This window comes from Ovis canadensis, chromosome 22, assembly GCF_042477335.2.
Source record: "Ovis canadensis isolate MfBH-ARS-UI-01 breed Bighorn chromosome 22, ARS-UI_OviCan_v2, whole genome shotgun sequence".
Lineage (NCBI taxonomy): Eukaryota > Metazoa > Chordata > Mammalia > Artiodactyla > Bovidae > Ovis > Ovis canadensis.
In genome coordinates, this window is record NC_091266.1 from 54,910,748 (window position 1) to 54,928,788 (window position 18,041).

The 18,041-nt window shown below is 50.0% G+C and overlaps 1 protein-coding gene across 3 annotated transcripts in view; it reads right to left on the reverse strand.

Moving 5' to 3' along the window:
* Nucleotides 1–17,565, reverse strand: part of RGS10 (regulator of G protein signaling 10) — a 39,930-nt gene extending 22,365 nt beyond the window's left edge. Inside the window, exons 1-4 of one of the 3 annotated variants that reach the window (XM_069567279.1) lie at nt 17,346–17,565; nt 16,727–16,825; nt 4,811–4,929; nt 3,551–3,637 (exon numbers count right to left, since the gene is read on the reverse strand). In XM_069567279.1, coding sequence (XP_069423380.1) covers nt 3,551–3,637; nt 4,811–4,929; nt 16,727–16,775 — 255 coding nt within the window. In that variant the 5' untranslated portion in view covers nt 16,776–16,825; nt 17,346–17,565. Of the gene's footprint in view, nt 1–3,550; nt 3,638–4,810; nt 4,930–10,096; nt 10,229–16,726; nt 16,826–17,345 lie in introns of those variants that run through there. The other 2 variants (XM_069567280.1, XM_069567278.1) reach the window with 2 other exon arrangements.
* Between the last annotated feature and the right edge of the window lie 476 nt (nt 17,566–18,041).

The following is an 18,041-nucleotide window of genomic DNA, read 5'->3' on the forward strand; positions in this document are numbered from 1 at the left end:
AAAGGGTTGCTTTCCCCCCCGCCAGGGGGCAACACACAGACCAGGGAGGGCAGTGAAGGCCCAGCATGGGTCCACCGTTTGGAGTTTCTGAGAATTCAAACCCCAGCAGAACAGACGGCACCCCCCTCTCTCAAGTCTACCCCTAAAACTGCGACTGCAGCTCAAGGTGAGCAGGGAGGCCAGGATCCTACCCACTGTGGGTCCTCAGGGGTCAGCTGACCTGAGTGGAGATCAGGGAGGACCCAGTGAGCCAGGGACCATCCTAGGCTTGGGACAGAAGACAAAGCTCGCCAACCTTAGAGAGCCCTCATGATAAAGGGAAAGCCAAACCGCACAGGAGATAAATAAATATAAGGTACCAGGTAAGTTGATAAGAGCTTATGGAGCCATCTGACTGGATCACGACAGTGAAAGAACGGAAACAACACCCAGCACAGGTCCAATTGAAACCGAGGCAAAGGTGAGACACGGCCTCCATCTTGCAACTGCCTTAGTTCACGGCAGAGACAGACAGTCAACAAACTCCCTGCCGGCTCAGACGTGACAAGTCCGATTGTGAAATGCAGTTGGGCTGACTTCTCCCTGGGCCATGTCCTCCTCTGCATCTTAAGATTAGTGAAGCAGAACTTAGTTCTGGTTTTACTTCCCTGCCGCTGGACCGGCAAGACGGTCTAGAGAGAGAGCCAGGCTGCATTCCCGGCTCTGTCTGCACCGAGCCCAGGGGGCCGTGGGCGAGCCGCAGCCTAACCTCTTAGACCGCAGCCCCGGTGTCTGGGAAGGGGGGGAATGGTCAGGACGCTGAGTGTGATGACCAGGAAGGAGGTGTGGACCCCATTGGCTTCCCGGATGGGATCCTCCGTCTGTCCCAGAGCCGTCCACATCCGCACGCAGCTGATGGGCAAGGCAGCGTTCACTGCCCTGAAGCAACATCCAGACCTCAGGGCTGGGGGTGCAGAGAGGGGCTGCTGGATTCTGGAGGCTCTGGCTGTAGGAGCTGGATGGTCCCGTGCACTCCCAGCCTGTGGCTTTCCAGCCTTTACCTTGGCACCCGGGTTCTCCAGCCGTGACCCCACCTCCCTCCCAGCACAAGGTGCAAACAGGCACAGCGAAGCCAGCCTGCCTCCAAACAGGAGCCTCCTGCCGCCTGGTCTTCCTTCAGCTCTTCTCTCCAGGCCTTCCTCCCCACAGGCTGTGCCCTCTTCCGGGAACACTCCGCCCACCCTTGACCTCACCCCCATCCCCAAACTCCACTGAGGTGTCAGCTGAAGAGTCACTTCCCCAGAGCCCTGCCTAACACCGACTGCCTGTGCTCCCACGGAACCTGCACTTCCCATTTCTGGGCTCGTCGCACTTGCAAAGGCTTGGTGAACCCCAGGGAGCTTCCGCTCTTGGGGCCTGTTCCCTAAAGAGGCTCAACTGTCTCGTCCCGCCATCCCGCCGTGTCGCCCATGCTTTCTAGAAGGCCTGGCCCTGAGCAGGTGCACCGTGAGGGTCTGGCAAACTCGACTGGATGGAAGGGCATGTCAGCGTCATGGGCAGGGACACCTGGGAAGCTCAGGAGGCAAGCTCAAGTCCCAGCTCAGCCGTGCAGGGACCTCTGCTGCCCAGTTTGCATATAGAGGAGTGGCTGGCTGACTGGTCAGCCCCTCGTACCTCCAACACACAAACTGAGGCAGAATAATGGCCATCTGTCCATCTGTCCCACTTGACTCTGAGCTAGGGCTTTAAGGTGAGGCCAGATGAATCCATTGCAGGTCAGCATTTATCGACAGTGGCCCCTGGGCTCTGGGCTGGGTGCTGGCGGCCAAGGAGAGCAATGGGTGAGACAACACCCAAGTGTCAGTCGTTCAGTTGTGTCTGACTCTTTGCCACCCCAGGACTGTAGCTCACCAGGCTCCTCCATCCATGGAATTCTCCAGGCAACAATACTGGAATGGGTTGCCATTCCGTTCTCCAGGGGATCTTCCTGACCCAGGGATGCAACCCAGGTTTCCTGCTTTGCAGGCAGATTCTTTACCATCTGAGCAACCAGGGAAGCCCAAAGGGCTCTGGCAAAGTCATCCAAAGGGGAGAAGCAAGAAGGAACCAATGTCAAGAATCATGCCCAGGATGGCTTTCTGGGCTGACCTGGGAATTCCAGCTCCAGGAATCTCGGAATCCAACTATCCTTGCCCCTGCAGAAGAGAAGGCGTAGAACAAAGGCCACACCACTCCCTCTTGGGGAAAGAGTGTCTGAGGCAGAAAAGCCTTTGAATAAACCAATGACAGATATTTTCTGCAAACACATAATGGCTTCTGGCTTCATGGATTCCAGCTTTTTGGAGCCAGAGGCTTAAAAACTGGCAGCCCACAAGCCACATCTGCCCATGGTTATGTTTTGTTTGGCAGGAAAGGTTTTACATTTAAAAAAAATTAGTTCCATCATTTATAAGATTGGATGGTTTCACATAAGAAACCAAACATCCAGCTTCTCTGGAAAAACAAGCAGCGATTGGACTGAAGATGGGAGAAGATGCCCAAAGAAGCAAGGTCCCTCAGGGTTCTGGGGCAAGTGAAGACCTAAGCGGGTAGAACCTGAGGCAGGGAAAGCTCAGACAGCCACAGATCCCAAGGCATTTGCTGCCAAGGTCAGCTAAACAACCAGCCACTACAGGCAGGACAGGCCACCCCCTAATGCCCCAATCCCCACCACTCCCTACAGCCTCACACCAAAAACCTCCGTCATGCACATTATTACCAGAAGATCCCCTGGAGGAGAAAATGGCATCCCACTCCAGTTTTCTTGCCTGGAAAATCCCGTAGACAGAGGAGCCTGGTGGGCCATAGGTCCATAGGGTTGCAAAGAGTGAGACACAACCAAAGCCACTTAGCATGAATGCATGCATGCAGGCATTTAGCCATGAGCCTCTTAGAAAGGCACAAGCCTTGTAAACACACTCAATCCACAAGCCTCCTTGCCCAGAATCTCCTCCACCTCCCCTGACACCCAACCTTCAGTGGCAGAAAATCCGGCTGACACTGGAATTAAAGACTACCTCCTGCAAAGAGCACATATTCACCCAGGAGAACAGTCAGAAACTTTCTATGTGGGATGCCTGCCAACTACAAGATGTTTTGTAAAGATGGATTGAATAATTGACAATCCATCTGATGTGCCTTGTGCTTTTATCACCATGCATCTGCTTTACGATGTCCATACAAAACGCCAACATGTCAAGCCCTGGAAGGAGCATTCACATAAATTATGCATGAAAAAAAATCATACTCGATGACAGACTCTCAGAGACTTAAATCGTTATTTTTACTTTAAATATTTGAAAATATTTTAAAAATTTTAAATCCGTTTGAAAATAGATTAACACACTCTTTAAAAAACTGTTAATATTTGATCAACACAAGGTAGGCTATTCTGAATCTTAAATCCTCCCCCAAATCCAATATGGTTCGGATTTCTGTTGGCAATTTCAAAATTTATTGGAAAGGGCAACTGTAACTTTATAAACAACGAAAAAAAGTTAGCAACAACATGGTTACAGGGTGAAAGAAGTACCTGCTTTTTATCTTGTGTTTTCTTAAAATCTTCACATGCTAGCCAAAATAAAACATTTTCTTCACTGAATTCCTTTTTTAAAAATTCCTATGGATGAAGAGAAGAAAAAAATATCAAACAGTATTCTACTTAAAAAACAGAGAAACAAATAATGCATTTCCCTTCAAGAAGTGACAAGTCAAAATTTGACAAATGAGCATGTTCATTCACTCTGTAAAAGCTCCACCCCCAAAACAGTGTTATGCTTAATGTTAAAGCTAGAATTTCATATGCATTCGAACTTAATGGTTTTTAACATTGTGAAGAAGTGTAAAAATGAAGCAGGAATCTACTCAACAATTCTCAACTAACAATAAATTACCAAAAAGTAAATTAAAGTGGAAGATACATTAGTTCCTTCCAGACAGTGTTTAAACAAAGTACATTCCTCTAAAATCAGGCTCATTTTTTTTTTAAACAAAAGAAAAGAAAACATATTAAGCATGTCTAAAAATGCCACAATGAAAAACTATTTTAAGTTGGAGGTGCGCTTTCTTTCGGCAGATGTTGGGGGTCAGTGGCACAGCCAGCTATCCTAATGTGCACGGAAAAGTTTTCTCCCCAAGATCTGCATGGTGCTTACAAACGCCCTGTGTCCAGGAGTGGCTGCCACTGCTCCCTGGAGTCTGCAAAGGGAACCAACAACATGATGGCTTTTGATGGCCTGACCCAGGACTAAAGACAGAAGTCAGTGGGACTCAGGCAGATACAGGCGTTCTTGAAATTTACAGGTTCTTCTGACACCTGGGGTTTGTGGAGGCCATTTCTAGGTAGTCCTGACATTTCCCCATCCGCCTGTCCTCCTTTGAGTTCGGCTTCACTTTACCAGCTGTTGTCCAGCTCTTTCACTCTACGAGCAGCGTATCCTGAGAAGCCCCAACACACGAGAGAACAAACCTTCACATCAGGGAGCCCCTGACCGGCCCCTCCTAGGTGTCATGGAGCTGGAAATTCTTTGCAGATTCTGCCAATGGGCACAGTACCTCTTCCCCATCCCCCACCCCTCCCAGTTATATAAAAACCAGACACAGTCGGTGCAAGCCCCTCAGTGCTGGCCCATGACCACCCGGGAAAGTGTTCCCATGTTGGTCCTGATAGGTGAGAAGTTCTTTCTCTCAGGTTGGGATAGACAGTATCAAAAGCTGGCTTGTGTTTCCCCCACAAGCTTCTAAACTTCTTTGTGTGGTGTGTCAATTCCGGTCAACAAGGAAAAAGGCACACCCTAAATCTTTTCACGCCTTCTGGGTCTTCAAGCAGATTCTCCAGGGAAGATGCCCATTTGGCTGTGCTTTTGGGGGTCTGGTGGCTGCTGCTGGAGCTCCCATCACTGTCGTGGATGTCTGCAAAGCAAAGTTCAGAGACTGTGTATGTGGTCCAAAGATACTGTCATCTTATAAGAAGCATTATTTTCATCATCATCACCACCACTATGACCAAGACACAGTATCAGGTTACACACCAGAATCTACTCTCTGGGCTAACACAGGGAATTCATTCATTCATTTATTCCTGACAACAACCTTATGAAGTGGATGCTACCATTCCATTTTACAGATGCAGAAAACAGGCTCAGAGTCAAGAAGGGTTTTGTCACTTTCCAACACTCCCCCTACATCCTTCAGCCACCCACATATCCACTAGCCAACCCACAGGCAGCCTTCAGGTCTCCCTCAAGCCCTCCTTCCAGGAATCAAAGGCAACTCCTCCCCATTACTTCCTGTGCGCAGTCTTATAATTACCCTGCTGTGTTGTGACTGTTCGCACAGTCAGCTCTCACTAGTCTGAAAGCTCCTCTGTGTCTTGATCTTGTATCTCAGGAGGTAGCTCATTGCCTGGCACATAAAGTAAGTACCAGAGTTGGGACTAGAGTGGGGGAAGGGAGGCAATGGACCAGGTGCAAATTTTAAGGGGATGCCAAAAAACTCAGGCATCAGATAAAAGAGATTTTCATGCAATATATTGAAAAAACAAAATTAATGCAAAAAAAATCCATAATGAGCAAAATACTAAAGACAGAGTCGTTATAACTGACTTTTCCTGTGCCTCTCAGACTCCAGTATGGCTCGGCGTCACACTGGCACAACGGATAAAGACTAAATGAGTTAATGACTGCACGTGCCCACTCATGCATTCTCTTATTGTTGCCTCCAAAAAAAGCCTCTTGATTAAAGGAAAGGGGACTGGCACCTCCAACTAACACACTCCGGCTACTTGCCTGAAGGTGGAATCGATAGTACAAAGACATCTCATCTCACTTGGCCCCTCCCTGGAGTCAAGGGAAAAACCATGGAATGTCCCTTCAGATGGGCCCAGGTTGCAAAGCCATTTTGGCCAATTTGAACTACGTGCCTGGGTGAGCCACTCACTTGTATCCAACTCTTTGCGACCCCGAGGACTGGAGCTGGCCAGGCTCCTCTGTCCATGGGATTGACTTAGCAAGAAAACTAGAGTAGGTTGCCATTGTAGATTGCCTGTGATCTCTCATGTACTACTGGGGGTCAACACAGGTTCATTTCTGTGAACAGCAGAGATTGCGTTCTCCCAGCATCTTGCCACTAGGCTAAATAAACCAGAAGCAATACACTTTGGTGACGGAGTAAGACAATTGTTGGGACAAAGCCACTCCTTTGGGAGGCAAACTGACTCAAACATCACAAATGGACCTGATGCTTCTCTAAAGTGAGTCTCCAGTTCGGGGATATTAAATTAGTTCTGTGCTCTCTTTGCAAATGCTAAAATGGCAAGCTTCTGAACACTGTGTTTCTTCCCAACGAAGTATAAATCAAATTAAAAGATCATTATCATAAGGAATTTCTGCAGCAGGGCTCATTCTGCCAAGCATTTCACAAATTTACTCTCTGTTCTCTGCCCGAAGAATACAGTTTGACGGTTTTCTCCACTTCCCCAGCAGGTCTTCTCTTAAGTAAATAAATTAGAGACACAATTTACTGTTCCAGGAATAAACTTAGGCAGCCAGAACTTTCTCTTGCCATGGCAGAACAACTCCTTTGTCTATAAGTTTTCAACCTTGGCCTGTGGTGATTCCAAAACTCTCTGACATTCTTTCAATAATACATGAAACCACATTTGGGCTTTCACAGTTTCACGGTCTTGCAAGTAAATATAGTTGGTGGGGTCCCATTTAGCTAACAGAGTGCTCTGGTTAACTAGATCTTCTGGTTAACTGAGAGGTAAGATAGCTGTCTTATGAGACACCGTGAGCCAATCACTTCCTCCCTCTCCCGTTTCATTTCATGCTCTACTCACTTTGCACATTAGGTTTCTGGGCCAGCTTTCTGTGCCACTTGACAAAAAGTTTTACAGCTCAAAACCCGCTCATCTGATCTAGTCTCCTAATTTAATAGACAGAGACATAAAGGTCCAGAGGGTAAGGTGACCCAGCTAAGGAACTGCTGAATGGAACCAGTATTGGGTTAAATGTACAGGCAATTGTCCCCACCAGGACCACCTCCTCGGAACCCCAGAGTTCCTCAGAATACAGGAGTTTGCAAATGGGTGACCCTTCCTTTCAGTTCCCTCCTGGGCTACCGGTTCCCATCTATCGACATTGTGAAATATATCTATGGCCGACACTGTTACAGAAGGCATAGAAGTTTTAGGGCTAGCTCAGAAAGCACACCATATGGGGATACGGTAAGTATCCCCATAACCACAGTCACTGCCTTCTGGCTTTGGTGCCCTGGATAAAGAGAAATTCCTTCTTGCTTTTTTGCTCACCTTCTGCCCTAACAGTCCTCACTGTAAGAATCTGCTACTCACACTCTACCGTCATGTGTTTTCACTTCTCCAGAAATATTGGTTCACATTTTGCAAAGACTTCCCGATTGTCTTTCAATTTTGATTAAGGCCTCTGCCTCTGCCTCAAAAAAAAAAAAAAAAAAAAATCCTTCTTGATTGTATCAATATACATAGATAGCTCTAGTTAGAGCAACACTTGCAAACTCCATTCACTTAATGGTGTCTCTCTTTTCCAAGTCATTATCCCCAGCTTCCAATGAGCCTGGCAGAGGTCCACTCCATTTGGCACTGCCCTAGAGACTGCCTCATCACCTGAGGCATTTCCGTTCCTCGGGAGCCTCTGCACAAGGAGACTTCCACTATTTTCCAAGCATACAAGTAAGGACTTCCTAAGACAGCTTGGTTCGCTTTAAATGTTACAATCAGTCCAGTGATGTCCAGGAGAAAGAAAGAACCTTTCTTCATAGCAATCAGATATACTTCTGAGCTTAAGAATAAAGCAAAACCCAGCGGTAAAGAATCCGCCTGGAATGCAGGAGATGTGGCCGGAGCAGAGGGTTCAATCCCCCTTGGGAAGATCCCCTAGAGGAGGACATGGCAACCCACTCCAGTATTCTGCCTGGAGAATCCCATGGACAGAGGAGCCTGGTGGACTGCGGTCCATAGGGCTGCCCAGAGCCAGACACAACTGAGCAACTATAACAAGGGTACCCAGCTTCCCAATTCCTTCCCAGTCCCTAGCACTTGGAAACACAAAGGTCCAACACTCTTCTTTCCTTTTTCATTGACAAAGGTTTCCATTTTAGATGGATTACACAAGAAGGTAGGTTTGGAAAGGACGGGTAGAGGGACTTCCCTGGTGGGCCAGTGCTTCCACTGCAGGAAGCAGGGGTTCGATCACTGGTCTGAGAACTAAGATGCCACAGGGCACAGTAAAAAAAAAAAAAAGCACAGGAGGAAAAAAGTTAAACCTATCTATCTAGCAGCTTTAAGACCACTCAGGTTAATAAAGAACTGTTGGTGATAACATTTGTTTGTTTCAATTTTGTTCAGCTCTGCACACTTGCTGTCATTTAGATCAGCTGCAAAGCATTTTTGCAGTGAAATAAATAGGTTTTTTACCTCCTGGGCTCTTCAAAGTATTTTAGCTTTTCAGATTTTTGCAGGCACAATACTTCCCTTTCAAGAAATTCATCTTCAGATGAGTTTATCATGGGCTAGTAGTAACCATTACACTTAAAAATTATTCACGGCAGGCTGCGCTCTAGCTATTCTGAGCTTTTTCCATAGGTTAAATCATCTTGTTCTCACAATGACCCTCTGATGTGGTTAAGATTATTCCCACTTCACATATGAGGAAACTGAGGCACACTAACTTGCAAGGGTCACCCAGCTTTGAAAATGGGGACTCATGGTCCAAGCCCAGGTAGCCGTGGCTCCAAAGCACAATATACCATTTGCCACTGGCTCGACTGCCATCTTTATTTTTGATATCTGCTGATCTTCACCCTCACAGAGGCCAGAACATGCCAGCCTTGAAAAGAATGGTAAAAATTATGTGAGAGAAGACAGTGAAAATAAGAGTCTAACTCCTCACAGACAAAATCCCACACACAACTGGGCCAGAATCATCCAGCACATAAATACAACGGGCATATGCTTTCATTTACATTGGCGCTGTTCTGTGCAGTCTCTGACTTCAGTAAAAGCTGGTATTGAAAAGCCAGGTCAGCATCCAGGTGCAGAGGCCTGAGACTGGGTGCCTGCAGCATATTCTGTGATGCATTATTGATAGACGCTATGATGTCATATCTCCCAGAGACCTTCTCCAGACATTAATTCCTTGGAAATCCACATTCAAAAGGCATCTCTAACATTCATCACAACTGAACGCTTACAGTACAAATTCTTGCTATTAGTCTACAGGAAGGTCTGAGCAATGATCCTGAGACAATTTCCCCAAGCCAAAGATTTTAGTAAAATCTCAATATCCAGCTTGCTCAACAGCAGAGTCAACTTACATCCTCAAAGGGTTTGTCAAAGGCAGCCCCCCAAATGCATGGCTTATTGTTAAAAAATAAACATTCAAGCCCAGAAAAAGGCAAAAACATTAGCTCTAAATTCTGAAGTGGTTGGTAATACACACACAAATGCACACACACACACACACCAGACTCCTTAAAAATACACAGGGAAAGTACGCACCCCACAGAACTTATTCAAATCCTTGTATCACCTACATCACGCCAAACACTACATTTTTTAAAAAGTCATCCCAACTTAGAAGTGGAGAATCCGTTTTTAAAATTGGTGATCCATGGAAGGCTCCAGAGAAACTGGGTCATGGAAACCCTCTCTCTAAATATTCCTTAAGTGTTTATCGGCCCCAGTATCTAGCTTCTGAGAATAACGACCCTTCAGGCATGCAATTCCCTTGGTGGGGAGGTTTGCGTGAACTGCCATTAGCAGAAAATAAAAATAAAAACGTTTTGAAATAATCATACTAATAGAAAGCATCAAAGACCAGAGCAGGCCCACAGGCTGGAGAGGTCAGCTCAGAAAAGGCCTCATTGGCATTTTCCCACGAGTTCTGAAGCCTCAAAAAAAAGTCAAGTGCTCGGCGGCCCCCAAAAAGGCCCCCTGTGTACCTATGACTGCACCACACACCCCCGACCCTACTTTGCCTGTCAGCACCCAGCGATGGCCAAGTGGAGGACATATCAGCTCCAGGATGGGAACCCTCCTTACGTGCCATGCCCTGGGGTCCGCCTGGGGACGTCCACGCAGCCCCACACTCCGCCGTCTTCTCAGAGACGCGTTGTACAAGACGGGCAGGGGCTACGGGGCTCCTGAGCACCCTTGGGTCCGGAGGAAAAACAAGCCTCAACATCCTCTTTTGAGTGGACTAAACAACAGATGGCCACTGGTTTCCAGTTTCTACCAGAGGGAAGGAAATAAGAACGCCAGACTGCTTTTTGCAGCCTCTTAGAGTCCTCACTTTCTAGGCAAAAGCCCAGAAAAAATAAAAACTCAAGAGCCCAGTTCTGGAGGTGAAAGTAAAGACCCTGACAGCGTTTTTTTCTTACTTTCCAGAAGCCCCTGTGCTTCCTCTGGAACCAGTTATTGTTCAGTCGGTAAGTCGTGTCTGACTCTTTGCGACCCCCTGGTCTGCAGCACGCCAGACTTCTCTGTCCTTCACTGTTTCCCGGACTTGGCTCAAACTCACATCCATTGAGTCGGTGATGCCATCCAACCATCTCATTCTCTGTCGCCCCCTTCTCCTCCTGCCCTCAGTCTTTCGCAGCATCAGGGGACTAGACATTTATGCAGAAATGTGCCCTCGCTCTCCCTTGGCGTCTGGTGGTGGTTTAGTCCCTAAGTCGCGTCCAACTCTTGTGACCACATACTGTAGCCCTCCAGGCTCCTCTGTCCGTGGGATTCTCCAGGCAAGAATACTGGAGTGGGCTGCCATTTCCTTCTCCAGAGGATCTTCCTGACTCACGGATCGAACTCTGGTCTCCTGCATTCCAGGCAGATTCTTTACCAACGGAGCCACCAGGGAAGACCCACCCCCAACCCCAGCCCCTACATTTGGGCAAATAAGCAACTTTTTCCCTCCAGTGTCAATAGGGTAGACTGTGTATTTCTTGAGAGTAAGAGTTATGTCTCCCTCAGTGTCCACAGTGCTTGGCATTCATGTATAGATTTATAGTGATAACAGTTTTCTGATAGATTGTTGGGGTGGAGGGCAAGGCAGAAAGGAGGATGATGGTTATACAAAGATCCGGCATGTACTGAACACCGATTACCTCCCATCTCAACCCGACCACAACGCTTGGAGCCTGGGTCCATCACTGGCCCATTACAGATGAGGAAACCAAGGCAAGCAAAGGAGCAAGCCAGGAGCTAGATGCTAGGACTCAGCCCTAGGCTGTCTGGCTGCAGAGGCTTCAAAGGGAAAGGCAGAGTAAGATGCAAGAAATAAAAGGCAGGCCCTTTTTCTCAGGGAACTTAAAATTGACAGAGAAGATGAGGCCAGGCATTCTCTGATGGCCACTGCCTGCCTTGCCACACACTGCATGAAATTTTCTTCACTGGTCCATGAAGGAATGAGAATGAGCAGGAGGAAATATTTACCAAGTGAGCTGTGTTGACCAAGTAAGGGCAGTCTGGGGTTGTCTTTTTAAAGTAAATAAATGCATTTATTTACATGGTACAAAAGACAAGAGCTCCAGTGGGACAGGTCTTCCTATCTTCCCTGTCCCTCAACAACCCAGAGCCTTTTGCTAGAAGCAACAGCCTCTAGAAGATTCTTGTTAACAGGACAGTTCTTTACATGAGATTGTATCTTTCCTACTATTGGGGGTGTTGAAACATCCTTCATTTGTGGGATGATAAAACCAGTCCATCCTAACAGAGATCACTCCTGGATATTCATTGGAAGGACTGATGCTGAAGCTGAAACTCCAATATTTTGGCCACCTGATACAAAGAGCTGACTCATTTGAAAAGACCCTGATGCTGGGAAAGATTGAAGGCAGGAGGAGAAGGGGACGACAGAGGATGAGATGGCTGGATGGCATCACCGACTCGACGGACATGAGTTCGGGTAGACTCCAGGAGTTGGTGATGGACAGGGAGGCCTGGCGTGCTGCAGTTCATGGGGTTACAGAGAGTCAGACATGACTGAGCGACCGAACTGAACTGAAAGACGGGTGACGATGGTGTTGTTGGCTTTTAATGTTCCTGATTGGAGAGGGAGAGACAGAAAGAAGGAAGAAAGGAAGGAAGGATGTGAAGCAAGGCAACAGGGAGGCAGGGAAGGAAAAAGAAAAACCAGCGCGTCACACTTACTCTCAGTATTATACACAGGTGAGCTGAGAGGACAGGATGGATGCTGCGTGAGGCCACACGAGCAGCTCTGGGCTCGGGTCAGAGCTCTGAGTCCTTCTCACATAGGCGGCTCCAGGCTGTCCCTGTCCCTTGACAGTCTCTGCACGGTCCAAGCAGAGACAAGATGGACAGGCTGTGTTTCTGGTGCCGAGAGGGAGGGAGGCAGGAGGTCTGGAAGAGTGGGTCTCCTGGAGTTCTGGGAGGACACAGGTCAGAGGAGGGGGTATGTCCGGCCACCCAGGAGCAGAGCTGGGGATTGGGGGACCAGGAGAGAAGGCAGGCCAGATGAAGGGGTCCCTGAGTGCACCCCAGATCAGGAGCAGCAGAACCGAACCACAGGCACTGGGCCCTCGAGAGCAGGGTACTTGCTCGGGAGGGAAACTGGTCCCCGGAAGCCTGCAAGGCTCTGTTTTGCCCCAGGGGACCCCTCCTGACAGCTCTTATCGGGGAGCCACTGCTGTCGCCCACGTGGGCCCCTCAGCCCCCCACTGCCACCCCCGGGTTTGCTGCCCTGGAGGGCTATCTGGGGGAAGCAGATGAAACGGGTGGAAGTAAATTTAGTACAGTTTAAACAGCAAGTTCCCAGAGCCCAGCAGCAGGAGCCCAAGGGGATTACTCAACCCCAGGGAGGGAAGTGATTCAGTTCACCCAGGAAGCCCGAGGACGTGGCCCAGCCCAGCACCTGCCTAGTTTCCACAATTTCTAAAGCGAGGGAGAAAAACACATCGGTTCCAATACAAAGTCTGTGAAGAAAAGTAAAGCACCCTAAGTGCCTGGCACCCACCAGCCTGCAAGCTGCCTGTGCCCCTGTTCAGAGTTGGCACTGAGGACTCAGCTGGCATGGAACACGCGTGTATAAACGATGAGCCTCTCCCAGCCCGGCCTCTCTGTCTCCTTCTCTCCGAGCCCACAGGCCAGCCCAGAGATGTTCTGCAGGGAAAATTTCCCCCAGCAGCCAAGCCAATCCTGCTGTAGAGTTGTTATAACAAAGACATTAAATTGTTATGTCAACTGTCATCTTTAAATAAAAACTTAAGCCCAGCAATAAATCTGCAACTGGTCCCAGAGGTTTAATGGGATAATGTATAACAGGCTCGGGGCTGGGTGGGGAAATTCCCCCAGTGGTTCAGTCCTGGTCTGGTCACACGGGGCGGTGGAAGGGTACGGCTTTGGCTTTTTTTTTTTTTTTAAGTGAAGAGCATCCCAGGTACCATCAATGTCACAAGTCATCGTGGGGGGCAGGGTGGGTGCAGGGAATCGTCCAGGGTTCCTCACACTTCAGTAGCCTAAGAATCAATTGAGCGCTTGTCAAAAATGCAGCCAACACTCCCTCCCACCTTGGGTGCCCAAGACAGAATCAGACAGGGGAGGGGTCTGGGTCATGGCCTGGAAAGCTGCATTTTATCAGACCACCCCCACCCTCTTGTGGTTCACGAACACACTTTGAGAAACCTCAGAAAGGAGAACATTCACACTTTGAATCACACTTCGAAACTTGGAATTAAGGGTTGGGAGTGCCAAACCTCAGTTTAAAGATATGGTCTCCAGTGAGATTTTGTGGGAAAACAGAAAAGGTTTGGAGTAAAAGGAGCTGGGAGGCAGGACTGCAGCCAGGTCTGAGTCAGGGTCCAGCAGGAATGGATTGAGTTTTTGTGGGGCCAGATGCTGATACAATTTGGACAGCCACTTTAGGAAAATAATTCAGAATCACCAAAAGAGAGAGAAAAAAAAGTTCAGTCCAGGGTCCCCTGGATCACTTGGCTGGCTTCCCAGTGCCTTTGCCTCAGGGCCCACATTCCCCCTTTCTCACTGCTGGGTGGTAATGACCAAACTTGCAGAGGCTCGTTTGTCCTTTCCTATCCAGAGATGGACGTTAAACCTAAAAATCATAAAGAAATCAGGCTCCTGGAAGCCAGACACTTAACACCAGTCCACGATTTTTAGCTATTGATCTTTCTATCAGTGATCCAACCACATTTCATCAGCCTTAAAATGTGTTACTCTGAAAGAGGTACACTTCACTGGTATTCCTAAAACTGCCCTAGTCTTTCTGGGGTACAATCTGCACATATGCAACAGCACCCTAAAACTATGTGTGATCCATAATTCATTTGTTCTATTTGGAAGACCTCACCCCAAAAGCGACCTGTGCAGGGATGTTCAAAGCAGCTCTGTTTATGATAGGAAAAAGGGGGAAAAGGTAACAGCTAACCATTATACTCAGTTATGCCAGGCACTGTACTGGAGACTTCATATATATATATACATATATACATATATATAATATTATATTATATATATGCTTTTGTATGTTTGGTTCCACAATTCTATGAAACCCACTGTACAGATGGGAAAATGGACACATAAGTATGCTGGTAAACCAGCTTTCCTAGAATAAAAAGATTTAAAAAGAAAACGTGATTTTTAACATTTGCTGATTTCCATGGTGGAAATGGCCACTAATAGCCAATTTCGAGCTACCTATGGTTTAGCAACCAGGTCCCAAATTTCCCATTTAGCAATGGGCTCTGAGGTCAAGTAACTTGCTCAAGGCAGCTGAATGCTAGGGTCAGGGTAGGAACCAGGGGTGTAAGTAACTTCCGAGTCCAAGCTCTGACCACCACTCCTTCGGCCTGTGAACATCCAACAATAGGGAATGGCTAACTCGAACAGTTCAGACAGTAAAGAATCTGCTTGCAATGCAGGAGACCTGGGTTTGATCCCTGGGTCGGGAAGATCCCTTGGAGAAAAAAAATGACTACCCAGTCCAGCATTCTTGCCTGGAGAATTCTATGCACAGAGAAGCCTGGTGGGCTACAGTCTATGGGGTCGCAAAGTCGGACACAACTGAGTGACTATCACTTTCAAAGCAAACACCCAACAGGGAAATCCTTTGACTCACAGGCAACACAGAAAGGTTTACATGACCCCTAATACTAACACTAATATAAGCAATTTACAGTAACTCTGTGGAGTCCTACTTTGAGTTGTTCTCAATATTAGAGGGAATAATTTGCAAAATATGATGGAAGGGAAAGCAGTTTCAATTCAGCGTTTAAGGAGCGGTATTTTATTGCCATTATGCAGATCCTTGTCTGAACAGAGATAGTGCCCCCAGTTGGAGAAGGAAATGGCAACCCACTCCGATAATTCTTGCCTGGAGAATCCCGTGGACAGAGGAGCCTGGTGGGCTGCTGTCCATGGGATCGCATAGAGTCAGACACAACTGAAGCGACTTAGCATGCATGTACGCATTGGAGAAGGAAATGGCAACCCACTCCAGTGTTCTTGCCTGGGGAATCCCAGGGACAGGGGTGCCTGGTGGGCTGCCGTCTCTGGGGTCTCACAGAGTTGGACACGACTGAAGCGACTTAGCAGCAGCAGCAGTGTGCCTAGTAGTGGAGGGGGGACTTGGACTCAGTCGATCTGCTTTCAACTCATCCTCTTAACCACAGTCTCATAAAATAAGACACGAGGTGAAAAAAAGATAGGGGCCAACATGTACAGACTCTCTTGGTACCAGCAGAAGCGACTCTTGGACTGGGAGGTGGCAGAAAAGCCTCTGAACTCCAGAGTCAGGCTGAGCTGCGTTTGAAAGATTCTCCACCACCTAAGTGTGACTTGGAGCAAGTTACCTAACAGCTCCCTGGTGGCGAGGGCTGAGGACAATGCCTATCTCAGTGGGTTGCCCTAAGGGTGAAGAGAGAATTCACAGAACACGTACTGGGTCCCACTTGGAGCGCTAAAAGGGGCTGAGCTGCAAGGAACAAAAAGGGTGAGATGGTTGGAATCAAGGGATGGTTTCATCTTCACCACGAGCTCTTCGTCCTATCGAATCGCTCCGAACTGTGGTTGGTCCAGAGTGACAGGCTGGTCCAGAGTGACGGCCAAACTGAATCCTTTGTAACGTCTGTTGTTTCCTGGCGCGAGCTGCAGATGCGCCCTTCACCTGGTATATTCACCGTCCTTCTCCGCCCTACATTTCGGCTCCTCGGCGCAGAACCGAAGACGCCCAGCAACCCAGGCCAGGCCGCCCAGTCGGATCCCCCGGGTCCTGGGGTGCCTTCCGCGGGCTCCGCGCTGCGCACCAACGCCCGCAGCGGAGGCGGAGACCTCCAGAACTCGGTTCTGCTTTCGGAATCAAGAGCCCATACTACCTCCAAAGTCTGGAGGTGTTTTGGATCTCCTTTTTCTCCCAGACCATCACTAAAAAGAAAACGGCTGCTGTTCCTCCTTTCAGACAAACTTCCTCCCCAGCGCGCGTCTCGGGACTCAGCGCTCCCGCCGCGGCTGGGACCGCGGGGACGCTGGACAGAGCAGGGAGAAGTGACGCGTCCTGCCCGGGGCATCGCTGAGCCGCGCCCGACCCCGGGCAGGAGGGAAGGATGCCCGGGGGGTGGGGCAGGCAGCACCGGCCCGGTCGGCTCATCCTGGCCCCTGGGGGCTCCCCAATCCCCAGCCCGCGGAGCCCTGGAAACCGCTTACCTGACGGCGGCCGCTTCCTGCTCAGTCGACTCACAGCGCGGTTAAACATCGCCGCGAGCACCCCGGGGAGGAAGGAGGAGCAGCCGGGCTGCGCGGCGGCTGAGCCGGAGGAAGGCGAGGAGGAGGAGGCCAGAGGAGGAGGAGGAGCTGGCTCAGCACCGCCCCGGAGCCCGCAGCCCCCACCCTGCCGCCCTCCGCCGGGCCAAGCGCCGCGTGGCGCGATCAGTGCGCCCTACCGGCCCGCCCCCGTGGGGCCCCCGTGGTCCCGCCCCGGGGTGCCTGGGCGGGCAGGGCGCACCCGGGTGACTCCCAAACGCCGGGTGTCCAAGAGCCCGGCCAAGAGCCCAAGAAGGCGCGCACTCGCTCGGAAGTGGCCCGCGCTGCCCGAGACTTAGGAGCCTTGCCCTGGCGGTTCGCGCGTCCCGGGGATCCCTCGCCGCCTGGCGGGGTTCTCCAGGGATGCCGCCCGAGCCCCGCCCAGCCCTGCCCGGCTCCCAGCTCCAGCGCCCGTCCCGGCCTCCAGCCGTTTTCCTGCAGCCCCGAGAAACGGGCGCAGATCCTTCGGCGCCCTGCGCCTGGTGATTCCGCGCGCTTTTGCTGGGCGGCAGGTGAGGGTCACCTCCTGGTTCCGAGACCGGAAAGCCGAGATCTCGTGGTTCTGCAAAGCCCAGGTGCAACCCACGGCCTTCGCCCTCTTGCCCTCGGGTTCCAGGATCCCTGCGCTCCCCGGCCTACCCGACACCATGGGAGTTGGGCCCTCCCACGGCCGCGAAAGCCAGCGGGAGCGTCGCCTGGCCCCGGGCCGCGATGTCCGCGGGCGGAGCGAGCCGAGCCCGCGCGGGTGGGCGCCCTCTCCCGGGCCGCGCTGCGCGGGCACCGAAATTTGGGCGCCTCCTGCCCTTGGTCTTGAGGCTCCAAGGGCCGACCTCGGGAGAATTCCGTAGGACCCCCTCCGGTCTCAGCGCTGAGCGATGCCTCTGCCCGTCACGCCGGCTGGCGGGAGACCCTAACTTGGGGCGCCACTCACGTGGTGCACCTGTCTGCAGGGCCTTGGCGATCAACCCTGGAAATCACTCGGGCCACACTGAGCCCTGCTTCTGATTCCTCCTTTCCCGCCGCCGGTCGCCTGCTCTGCGTGGCCAGCTCCACTCAAATCTATTGTCTCATTTCTTCTGCAAAACATCCCGAGAAGGGGTATCATTAGCCTCACTTTCTTGAGGATCTGGTTTACGAGGAATTGTCTTTCTGGCAGTCCTATTTTCCTCCTGTGTATCTGGCTTTGTCTCTAAATTGGTCTTTATTTTTAGCAGTACTA